Here is a 13,623-nt window from a genome sequence, read left to right as displayed (position 1 = left end):
GGGGATGAATCCGTATTGAACATTTGTTCTACTGATGACATCATTTGGAACTGAGAAAAATTGTCTGTTAAATCTTGTATCGTTGATTCATTTTACTGTTTATCGTGATTACCGATGAAATAATAATGTTGCGTAATGGGCTTTCTCCTCTGGTTTACTTACGAAGTTACTTATATGGACCTCAAAGATGAAGAACTCCACATGGTTTTCCGAAAAGATCGAGCACGTGCATGAATTTAAATTCTACTAGCAGTAAGAAAGTGTTGCTTTGACAAAATTCATTCCAAGTAGTCAAATCATTTATAATTGTCATTCCACAACAAAGATTCACCTTCATTTTTAAAGAAAAAGATAATTCCATAGCAAATTATATATATGCTCTATTAGGAAAGAAAAAGGAAAAGTTTCCCAACGTTAAACAAAGTTATACGACCAACATCTTACAAAACAAGTCAAGTTCAAGTAGATCTTTACCGACAAACTCAAACTTCCCAACAATAGACTCATCAATCATTACAGCATTCGGAGCCAAATGGACCAATTTTTGTTTATTTAAAGTAGTAAAAATCAGTAAAGGAAAACAGAAAGTGTATAAAATAAGTGGCCGAATGAGCCAATAGGGGGCGCTGAGGGGTAGTGACCAGTGGAAGAGCGGCACCTTTCCCACCTGCTGCAGTGATGAGTTCCCATGTTCGGGGCTTTGCCTATATAATACTCGTATATTCACATCAACAAAATCTTATAGAGTTGAGACTACTACTTCATAGGAACCTTTTGAGGGAATCACCAAAAGCTAACACTATGGGAGCAGAAACCTTGGTTAAGAACGGGGAGTCCAAGGCTCCCCTTATACTGGGACTTCATCCAGCTGCCCTCATTGATCACGTGGCTCGTGTCGGTTGGTCCTTGCTCGATCAAATTCCCGGCGAACCTGGTGGCTCTATTCTGGTATTTCCTTTTTCTCTTTTACTACCCTTTTTATTAAGTTCTTATATTCTTTTTTCTGTTCCTTTTTACTAATCTATTCTTACTTGCTGGTTTCTGGGTTTATGTTATGTTCTTTGGTACAATTCTGGGGGGGGGGGTTTCTCATCGAGATTACCCAACTTCTATTCAGTTTTTGCCCTCTTTCTGCTCTGTTCTGGACCATGAAAAGGCTTAAAAATGTATATATGTTTCGAGTGTAATGGGTTAGATTTTTGTTATTATTATTCTTTTAAATTGGTTGTTGATGTATGTGGTGGCTTACTGGCTTTGTCAGTAAACGATGGCGGTTTTAGGCTTACTGACAATACTTATTTCTGGTCAGATTGTTCAGTTTTTAGTTCTTGTTCTGGTGCTGATATTTGTCATAACTAAACTAAAAGCTTTGAAGTTACAATCTTGGAACTGAAAATCTTTAAATTGTTTTTCTTGTTGAATGAGCATGAGGATTTCAGACATATCATGGGAACCATGTTCTTTGGTGGTTTGATGAGAATGAACTTGCCCTGTTATGTATGTTTAAACCAAGGAGCTTGAGCATATATTAAGCGAGTTGAAAAAGCACATCCTTGCTTCAATTGACGAGCCTTCTCCTGTGAAGACTATGGCTGGGGGAAGTGTTGCGAATACTATTCGTGGACTTAGCTCTGGCTTCGGGTTTAACAGTGGAACGATTGGGGCCTATGGGGATGATGAGCAAGGTCAATTGTTTGCAATTAACATAAACATTGCTGGAGTTGATATTTCGAGACTGCGAAAGAAGAAAGGACCGACAGCTCAGGTGATCTTCACAATACAATTTTAAACATTAACATTTACCCTGAAGAAAAGGGCAACACTGGCAAGCATGAATCATGAGAAGATTATCCATCCAAACTTGATCCCAATTTTCTTAAACATTAATTCTCCGGTAGAGATTGATGCAAACTTAAAAGTTCTAGTATCCTTAATCCTAAATTTAAATGTAGTTTTTTCAGGTCAGGTCTAGCATTTTCATGTTTACACCAAGGGTAAAAGATAATTTGCATAAGGCAAAATCAAAAAAGAGAGGAAATATACAACACAATAATGTTTACAGGTGCTTAACATGGATGAGATTTTTGTTCCAGCATCCTCAAATGTCCATTGGGACCGCTCCTCCATCCGTAGAACCACCTTGATCAGCGGCAGTGTCCTGCTCAGCTGCTGTTTCCTGACCTGTGGCAGCAGCAAGATCTTCTTGATCTGCTGCAATATCGAAGGTATCAATGATTTGTTGTACAACTCCCGAATCCAAAATATGGAACGGTTCTCCGACTCCTACCACCACGATTGTACATATTGAGCTTTTTAGAGTTTCTCCTTGCAGGGTCTCTCTTATTGCCATAATAGCATCTTTGACCAGATCATCTCTAGAGGAGTCGGTGAATTTCTCAAACCTACGTTCCAAGAATGTCTTTGCAGCTTGTGACCTTGATCCAATGGCAAAAGCCTGGTATTCAAAGTAATTTCTACTTGGACAGTTATAGTAAAGATGAGCCCAGATTCATCCAAACCAGCCACCAACAGGCCAACACCATAAGGCCGTTTCCAAGAGCGTTGAGTACAAACCTGCCACCAAAATACAATTATTTTCCTTTTCACAACTGCCAAACAAATAAATTTACTATGCTTCCTTGGGAATAAAAATGTTTTAACTTTCAAGATATCCGTTAGGTTTGGTGCTCCACTAGAATTGCTGCTTTTTTACCACCAGGTCATCAACTATGTTTCATTTAATTGGAATTACAAAATAAAACACCATAAGATAAAAACAAAAACACAATAGATTACAAAGAAGATTTTATCAACAATCATATTTAATACCCAGATGACGAACAAATAACATTAAACCTTCTAATATGTAACTAAATTAAGAACACGCCCTTAATACATTTGAGAAATATAAAATATTGAGCAGTGAATTGAATGAGTTAGTACAGAACAGTAAGGCTTAAACACCTTTTTCGTAACCAACCCCAAAGGATTGACATCGCTTAATGCAGCACCACTAACAACTTCAACCTTTACATCTACAAATATACGGAAGTCCATATCAAGCAATCCTTACAGTTGGAAAAATGCTACTAAATCACATAATTAACACCAGCACAACTAAGCCTGAGCATGGTGTGCCAGACTCCTGGGGTATGGGGCTAAAACCATTAGCTCATTCCAACCTCAATATAGCTTCTATTCTAAAATCCTCTCTAGCATTTATCGAATACAAGTGTAAGCTAGGTATCAAAACGGCTAATGGAACACATGCATAACCATAAACAATCTTTTCAAGTTATCTTCGTTTACCACAATATCCTTTGCCTGCATTCTACCGAGAAGTTTGGTGGCAAAGAGAAAGCAAATATGAGATTGCGGACTTAGTCAGCTTATGCCAAGTACACTCAAAACAAAGTCTCGCACTCTTACAAGTAAAGTTCACTAAAATACATATGAACCATGAGATGGAACATGGAAACTACCTCAATTGTAACCATTTTCTATTCGTATCATATTAGTCCTCATTATTAATTTAATTTTTCTTCTATTACAGATAGGTCAGTGGGATTATTTTACATCGTTAATCATCCTCTGGTTCACAAATAATGTAAGTGGTGACACTTATAGTTTTCACATTACTTGACCTATCAACGTTTCCTACAATATAGTCTCATATGAGAACTAATTCTCATCAGAACAGTATTCTAGTTGAGAGTCAATAACAAATCTTGCAGCTTTAATTTATTTAAAGCATTATCGAAACCCTCATACTTGTCAAGACTTCAGCAAAGATCCATTTAGCGTTTTAAATCCTTAAGCAAATTCCCATTCTAACAAAAAAAAAAATCAGAAATCAACATCATTCATCGGTCTAAGTGCACTGAAGATTAATGTTTTTTAGGAAATGAAAAAGACCTGTTCTTTATCGGCGAGCTGGACGACGAGTCTTCCAACAGGAAGCGGTGACTCGTAATGGAAGCTGTAATTGATACATTCGTTTCGCATATACTATGAATATTGAGGATTTCCATTCTTGATTGCTCATTTGGCAATGGAATCTCTATCTTTCTGTCTAGCCTCCCAGGACGAAGAAGTGCAGGGTCAAGAACATCAGGCCGGTTTGTGGCCATGATCATTTTAACCTACATGAAACAATTTAAGTTTTTAATGATTTCCCCACACTTCGGAGAATGTAAAGCAGAAATAAAGGATTACATTGAGAGAAATTTGAGTTCCAGAGGAAATGCAATAAATTAAACTCGCGAACTGAATAAAGATGTAACTGAAGGCACACAGAAGTTCATTAGCGGTAAACAACTTTTCATCCACTCTGAGGAGAACAAAAGGTATAAACATAACTATTGTATATAGAGATACAGTTGAAAATGCAAGAATATTTTCTTTTAATAAAAAACTTGAACTACATTCATGAACAAAGTAATGTACCTACCCAAGCTGATCAAATCCATCCAGCTGATTAAGTAACTCCATCAGTGTTCTCTGTATTTCACGGTCAACACTTGTTCCTTCACTGAAACAGCATCCGCCAATAGCATCAATCTCTGTAAAACCCTAAATCTGTAAACATAATTAATCACAAATTAAAGATGTCACATCAACTTATTAAACACTTGCTAAACAAAATCGGGTCAAATTAAAAACTTTTGAAAATTATTCCTTAATTTCCTTTTTCATAAAATTAATAAATCACATAAATTAAAAATTTGTATTTTGATCTTAAAATTCGATCCAATTTTAGGTAGCAATTTGGCAGCTCGACACTGAATCATATTGGAGATAAAACTGCCTAAAGATTGCCTACATAAAAATCCATTTCAATACAATTATTTTTCATGCAAACTATATATCATATCTAGCAACATAAATACTACTTCTAATTATTAATTTAATACAACCCAACTTAAAACTAATTTACCATAGCATTCAAAACATACATATTTAATATACATACCAACTAGATAAGTTAAAAGTGGCAAATATTGTATTGACACTAGAATAAGTGCTATTCCCAAAAATGTGATGCATGTTGTGCTCCGTACTCCACTGACTGATCTTTTACTTTACCTACACATAAAATATTTATACGCTAAGTAACAACTTATTGAGTCATTATTTAAAATAAATCATATCGACATAGAAATAAATAAATAAATAAACATTTCTTTGTCTTATATAAAATATAAGAACATAATAATACATTGAATAATCTCTTTCTTTCATCAGAAACCTTAAAATATCATTTCAAAATACTCTTATTCATACTCACAAATAAAATCATTCAAAGAAAAATTTACTTTCAATGAATTATCATTCCTGCATATTTCATAACATTTAATAGATAGTCCAATATACACAAATGAGAATACTAGGTACATGAGTTAGATTGTGTGTGCACAATATGCAATTGTAACTGTTACAACAGAACGCGCCCTTGGTGCCATAACGCACAAATAGTGCAAGACAAATGTACACAAAGGTACCAGAACACACTTATAGTGCAAAAACACAGAACCACTCAACCTCATGGCATGCCAATCGTACCATTACTCTCAATGCACATACAATGGACTTTATAATTCAGACCAGATTTCAATTGCAATTCAAAGATAACCATAGCATAAATCAAAGCGATTGGGCAGTTCGTACCCGAATCATTCTTAACCAATTTCAAAAAAATATTATAAAATAAACACATTATAATAAAATCATATTTAATTTATTTCAAAACATTAAAATAAATAAGAATGCACTCACCTTATATGCCTCACTAACTAACCCTTGCTTCGATATCCTTACTCGGTTATTTTTTTCCTTAGCCTTGGATTCGCTTTGGTCTTGTTTGTGTTGAGTATCTAAACAAGATAACATTTACAACACATACATTTCAAAGCATATGTTAGTAATATATTAACATAAGCAAAATATAGTAGATTAAATTGTAAAATTTTACTATATGCTTATTTGATATTAAACATAACTACTAACTTTAGTAATCCAAATATCACACTCTAAGTCCTTCAATATTTAAATTTCTCCAATAATTCCAAACTTGCATAATTGTCGAACAAAACACATAATTTCCCTTATTCATAATTTAATCCCAAAACTTTAGGAAACTTGAAACTTGATCCAAATCATCCTTTAAACTTAATATTAGCATTCTAATATAAATTTTCAGCATTATATTTCACATAATACCCATCAACTTTACATTAATTCCCAAACCAAATCCAACTTCCCATAACTTGCGATTTGGATCCCAAGATTTAACCAACTTACAAATTCATCCAAATTATTATTTCAATATCAAAATCAGCATTTAATTGCTAAATTCCAGCATAGACCTTCATGAATTAAACAATTACACTATTTCCCCCATAATTCCTAAAATAGGCGAAATGGTCCCTACCTTTCCACTAAACTCGAAATTGGTTCAATCAACTTTCCAAATCATGTAGAATCATTCTAATATTAATTCTAACTCATATGAAAATTTTGTAAAATTTTCCTATTTTAATTCACTTGGGATGAATACTCTAGGAAAAAATTCAATGATTTCCAATTTGTTTCTAACATGAATTCAACCTTCCAACTTCAATTTCATGCAAATCCAATCAATTCCATATCAATTCAATCCAAAATGAATATGTTCATAAACCCTATGTTATAATCAAATCCTTATTTGTGCATTTCCAATTGATTCCAATCATCCTACACACTTGAAAACAACTCTATAACATCATTAACATAAAAATAAATCCATAAACCATCAAACTCCAACTTGTTCTTCATCCACCATAAATACCCATTTTCACTTTTCAACATAAAACAATGAAACACTTATACCAATTTGTAGAAATTTGATGTAGGAAATTTTCTTATTTCACAACTTATCCTAAAACTCAATAAAATGGACTAAACATGAGAAAAATAAAACTTGCTTACCTTCTATGGAGTTTTTTTTTTCAGATTATGGAGAATAAGAAATAATTTCAAGAAATTTTTTTGCAATAACTTTGGGCCTTAAAAAAGAATGAAAAATTCATTTGGGCCCAAAGTCAAAATTGACATCAATGAATCCTTATATTTACCCTCATTCTATCCTTTTATCTCCAATTTAATAATATTAAATAAATATAAAAATCCTATTTATCAATTTCCCTCTTTTCCCTTCTAATTTTCTGAAAATTTAATTTAGTCACTAAATTACACTAGTCTACTTCATAGTGCAAATCCAAAAAATTCCACTAATACACATCAAATTCCACTTATTAAAATTATTAGTATAAATTTTACAATCCAAAAATACCTTTCTTCAAATTTTTGTAAGCTTCTGATTCGATTCGATTATCTAATTCCATACCAGACTTTACTGCTTTATAGTTTCTAATACAAACCCTAAATCAAAATTCTAATTCCCAAAAAACTATCAATTTTGGAGTAAAAATTTATTTACTGGCCAAAATACACAACTTTTAAAAATTACAATTTTGGTCCATGAACTTTTCTAAGTTTATATTTTGACCACTAAACTTTTAAATTTTACATTTTGGTCACTAACCAAAATTTGAGATGATAAAATTCTCCTCCCCTTAAAGAAAGTTTTTCCTCGAATTTTCCTTACGTTACTGAGACAAAAATATGAGGAAACTCATTTTTCATATCATTTTCTCGTTCTCAGATTGCTTCCTTAACTTTCTAATTCCGCCAAAGAACTTTTACTAATGGAATAGTTTTGTTTTTTAATCTTTGATTCCATATTCCAATATCTCAATTGGTTCTTCTTCATAATTCAAGTCTGGCTGAATTTCAATTTCCTCTGGAATAATTATATGTGAAGGACCTGAACGATATCTTCAAAGCATCGACACATATAAAACATTATAAATCATGTCCATTTCTGGAGGTAAAGCCAATTGATAGGCCACTAGACGAATTCTTTTGATAATCTCATATGACCATTGAATCTCTGACTCAATTTTCCTTTCCGTCCGAACCATATAATTTTCTTCTATGGTGATAGTTGAAGAAAAACCTTGTCACCAACTTGAAATTAAATCTCTTTCCCTTTCAAATATGCATAAGATTTCTTCGGTCAGTGGATGCCTTGAGATTGTCTTGAATAATCTTAACTTTATCTTATATCTTTAATCAAATCGAGATCGATCATATTTTGATCTTTTAAGTCGAACCAATTCAGAGGATTCTTACATTTTCTTCCATACAAAGCTTCAAAAGGAACCATCTTAATACTTGACTGATAGCTGTTGTTATATGCAAACTCTTCTAAAGGAAAATATTTTTCCCATGATCTTTTGAATTCAATTATACATGCCCTTATCATATCTTCTAGAATCTGAATTGTTCGTTCTGATTGACTATCTGTTTGAGGCTGAAAAGAAGTACTTCGAGTACCCAAAGCCTCATGCAAAGACTCCCAACATCTTGAGTGAACCTTGGATCTCTGTCCGACATGATCGAGACATGTACTCTGTAACACCCCAATCCGTACCCGACCCGGATACGAGTCTGAGTTGTCACATTAACTTTTCAAAACATATACATTCATAAACTTTTATTAACACAAAAGTCATATATACATAATTGAGTTCGACACATTATAAAATTGATCAGAGCATGCGTAAATTACACCTTTTTACATGCCAATACTTTTGACCCAACAAAATACATACTGTAAAATTCACTTCTGATATGATCTTTGAGCGAAGATATGCTGCTCCGCTAATCTTTAGATTGTTCCTCTTGCTTTCTTGTACCTACGTGTAAATCACTTACACGCTAAGTCATCGACTTAGTGAGGCATGAACATATAATAAGAAATTTCTATAAATATGAACATGCAATTAACTATTTAATAACAATTATGCTTATTATATATCCACAATGCCATTTATATGAATCACTATAAACGATAATAACATGTTAACATATGATCATGCACATACTCTTTTATATTTTTATAAGCCCATGTACATTATTCATAACTCAAGGTATATGAGTACTTTGAGGGTGTGCACACATATGCTGTCACCACAACTCGAATAAATCTACTAAGTGGCAAATGAAATCTGTGTCCCGAAGGACCTATCCATATGTTTCGAAGAACATAGGTAACTGTCCATATGTCCTGAAGGACATAGGTAAACTATCCATATGTCTCGAAAGACATAGGTAACCCTCGACTCTTGGCATGCCAACTATACCTATAGCTCTCATGTCACATATCATGGGCACCATTGTTATGTTGCATATATTCATGTATTTCTATCATTTCTCTTATAATCACATGTTCCTTTTCTTCTGTCACATACCACAATATGTGTAAACATCTATATTTCATATCATATCACATATCTTATTTCAACTTTCCAAGTCAATTCATATTACTTGTCACATATATCTTATCACCTAACTTATCTTTTATACTCATACTATTACATGTATTACTCCATTTTATAGTCACATGTATATATCACTGTCAATTTCATATCCCATAACATATGTTATGTGAATATGTTCATAAAGAGTTTATCTTATTCATCAAATCATATGCACACATATATATAAAGTATTCATGTATTTATAAGGATTATCATTTATGCAAGTTCATACTACTATGTTATGAATACTAACATAAGAATAGACTTATCACAAGTCTTAATTCCTTTGAACTATATCTATAGTATGAATTCACCTTAGCCTTGCTTGATTCTACCACTTTCTCTCTCTCTTAACTGTTTCTAATTTTTTGATTGTTCCGGAACAGGGTTACGTTCAATATCTACATAATCATACATTGATATATAAATCAATATTCTAACTGTTATACTCTATTCTTTCATTTCTTATACTAAAAGAAAAGTAATTTCATTGATTATCTAAAATAGGTATCGGTACCCTCTATAGGGTATCGATACATCCCTCAACTGGGGTATCGATACATTGCTTAGGTATCGATACCCAAATTACATTCAAAATTTTTTGTTTCAAGGGGGTATCGATACACTCCTTAAGGTATCAGTACCCTTTGAATATCTTCCTGAATTTTACTATTGAGGTATCGATACATGTTGAATGGGTACCGATACCCTCTGCCCATAAATCACATTTTGAGCCCAAAATTCACTTCATTCTAGCTCAATTATGTCATATTTCAACCTCTTGCACATCCTTAACTTACATACACCTATTTAAACTAATTAATTCTTATTCAATACCTCTTTAACTTTAAAATCCAATCCTCCACATAGCATTCAAGAATCATACTCAAATTTCAACATGTTCTAAATCCAATTCTAACACTTCATATTCCTTAATTAGGTTGATGACAAGTTAAATTTGGTCTAGAAATCTAATTACTATCCTTCTATCAAGAATTAACTTATTCATTTCTTTTCTTTAATCCTTCCTATACCTTTCATCTTGTTGTTTTAAGACAAATTAAGATTTCCTTAAGCTTAATTATCATCCAATAATCATAACCCAATCTTAAATTCAACAAGAAATTAACTAACTAGAAAACACACCTTTGTTTTTGGCTCTCACGTATGAAGGAAGAAGAAGAGGAAGAGAACTCTAGAAGCTTGCTTATTTTCCTTCACTTCCACGTATAACACATATATATAACCCCACCCAATAATTATCTTACTATCAAATTACCATTTTACCCTTCCATTTTTCATTCTTTGATATTTAATCCTATACCAAATTTTTAATATAAGTCCCCGTACTTTTCAATTTATCTACTTTGACTAACAAATTTTGAAATATTTCAATTTAGCCACTAACCCGATATTGAGGATATTACAAATCTCCCCTCCTTTAAGAAAATTCATCCTCAAATTTTCACTACACTAATAGATGAAGTTACTATCTATACCTCTCCTTTTCATATTCATATATTACCTCTTCAGTTAAACTCTCGTGTTATCATAAACTCGACTTTCATCATCTAATCAAAGAGAATATAATCCTTCAACTATATTTTAAACTTCCTTAATACATATAACTAAACTCTTATCTTTCTGACTACAACCTTAAATCTTCATCATAGTTGATTAAAACATATACTTTTCGAAATTAACAATTTTTCTACCACACTATACACCCTTTTTCCTTAATTCTATATCAAACTTATAATCTACATTTCCATATGACCCTTGTCATATTTGTTCTTTTAAATTCCCTTATTTATTTATTCCTTCTCAAATTAATATCTCCATATATCATAGATCATATCTTTTTCTTTATGCTCCCATACTCCTTTCATATCACTTATACTTATCCTTAACAACACCCATCTTTGTATTTTTCATAACTCTAATATTTAGCACTATTTGCACAACCTTATTCTTTGTGAAATCTTCATTCAAATCGCAACATAATCATCCTTTTTTATCCTCTTAAATTTTCCTATTTATCCTTAACTTTGGTCAAACATACAAATTCTTTAACTTTAATACATTCACCATCACATTACCTTATTATTCAACTCAGTTCTTTCAATCAAAATGTAAACCTTCGTCAAACCATCCACATATATATATTCTTCCCAATCAAAATAACTCATCCTCCATTTCCTTAACTTATTAAACTTTCATTCTTACTCATCCATAATACACTTTCCTTGGTTCAAATTCAAACATTTCATTTACTTTTGTCTTATAAACTAATCACGGATGCACATATTCTTAAACTTTTCCAAAACAATATCCTCATCACTTAAGAACGATAAAGATCCTTTAACATTATAATTTTCAATCTGTCTTAACTAATTAGCTTTACCTTTTTCATTCTACAATCGACATTTGCATACTAGCTATATAACTAGTCCATTTCCAGTATTACTTCAAATTCCTCAAAGGATAACTCCATCAGATTAACAGAGAATTCAATTCCCTGAATCCAAATGGAACACCCTCAACATATTTTATTTACATGAGCACTAGACCTTAATGGATTTGTATCAACAATATTACTACAATTATCTTCTAACTGAACTCTTAAATTTCTCACCAATTTACTACTCATATATGAATATGCAAGCCCAGATCAACTAATATCATAACGCATTTACTGTAACATAAAAAGATACATGCTATAATCTCTGGATCATCATCATATTTATTAATATTGATATTATATACTCAAGCAGTGGAGCGTAATTCCTGCTGAGTATAAGAGTCTGTCTGATTTCTTCCTCTACCTCTACCCCGTCCTCTCTGAGACATCGAAGTAGTTCTCTCTGGCTGTGCAGGCTCTTCAGTCCCAGTGGACAATCTCTCATGAAATGTCATGTTTCCCCACATCGGAAACAAGCTCCGGATTTTACTCTACACGTCCCACCATGATATCTTCCACAAGTCTGACAATGTCTCTACTATGCTCTTCCATCACCAGACCCTACAGATTGAGTCTGTCCAGCTCTCATCTGATTTGATCCTCTAGCTGAGGATGCCACTGACTCTGACCGAGCTTGAGACCAAAAACTAGTATCTCTACCTCTCTTTGGTGGTGCAGAACTTGATGAAGTCCTAGTTCTTTTGGACGGTTGGGTTCATTGCTCCCCTAACTGTTCATTTTGAGCTCTCTCTAGAGCTTTAGCATGGTTTACTACTTGAAATGAGCATAAGGTAAGCACAATCAACATTTCCTTCAACTTCAGGTGCAAGCCCTCCACAAACCATTCATACGCATCCTTCTCTATTGGAATCAACGCAGCCGCAAAATGAGTTATCTTGTTGAACTCATACTCGTATTCATACACAATGCGATTCATCTGGTTTAGGTTCAAGAATTCTTGCTTCATTTGCTTGATGAACTAATCTCCTATATACTTGTGTTTAAATTCTTCTAAAAACAAATATCAGGTTACTTGATCACTTGTCATTCTTATAGTGACATTCGTCCACCAGATTCTCACTTGCCCACGAAGCAAGAAGACTACTCCATCTAACTTTTCCATATCAAAACAATGAATTCCCTCTAACATAATCTTCACATCGTTAAGCCAAAGGTCCACAGCAACCGGACCTTCCTCATCTTCACCTTTGAATTCAGGAGCTCCTTATCCCTTTAACTTATTTGCTACATTTATTCTTTGAACAGCGGGAGCAGGAGGTTGGAAACGCGTCCAGATGGCGTCCAACGTCCTAAAGAAAATGTCTTGATCTTGCATAGAAACTCCAGAAGGTGCCTGTTCTTCACCTTGCCTGGTCAGGGCAGGTGAATTACTACTCTCAGCTAATCTATCATCTCCCGCTTCACCTCGGGAGCTATTTCGTTCGGACATCTAATAAGATATAACCAAATAGTTCTATTAGCAAAACAACACACATTACCCTTATCAGATCAGAACTTTTCATATTTATGTTGGCATGTACAACTATAAAGACACTCTAGACTTTGGTTTATGCCTAGAATCAATTAAACCTTAACTCTGATACCATTAAATATAACACCCCCAACCCGTACCTGACCTGGATACGAGTCTGAGGTGTCACATTGACTTTTCAAAACATATACATTCATAAAAACTATACGAAACTTTAAACTTTTATTAACACAAAAGTCATATATACA

At 33.2% G+C, this 13,623-nt stretch overlaps 1 protein-coding gene and 1 pseudogene across 1 annotated transcript; one reads left to right on the top strand and one right to left on the bottom strand.

Annotated features, from left to right (window-relative positions):
• Window positions 1–801: 801 nt before the first annotated feature.
• LOC120157608 lies at window positions 802–1,789 on the top strand. Its single transcript, XM_039168697.1, has 2 exons — window positions 802–948; window positions 1,514–1,789. Exons 1-2 carry the CDS (start codon window positions 802–804, stop codon window positions 1,787–1,789), a joined length of 423 nt encoding a protein of 140 aa, XP_039024628.1.
• A 128-nt stretch (window positions 1,790–1,917) lies between these two features.
• On the bottom strand, window positions 1,918–4,005 carry LOC120157519 (annotated as a pseudogene).
• Window positions 4,006–13,623: the final 9,618 nt, after the last annotated feature.

Source organism: Hibiscus syriacus, unplaced genomic scaffold (genome assembly GCF_006381635.1).
Source record: "Hibiscus syriacus cultivar Baekdansim isolate YM2019G1 unplaced genomic scaffold, ASM638163v2 tig00111273_pilon, whole genome shotgun sequence".
Classification (NCBI taxonomy): Eukaryota; Viridiplantae; Streptophyta; class Magnoliopsida; order Malvales; family Malvaceae; genus Hibiscus; species Hibiscus syriacus.
This window is presented reverse-complemented; position numbering and strand designations above follow the sequence as displayed.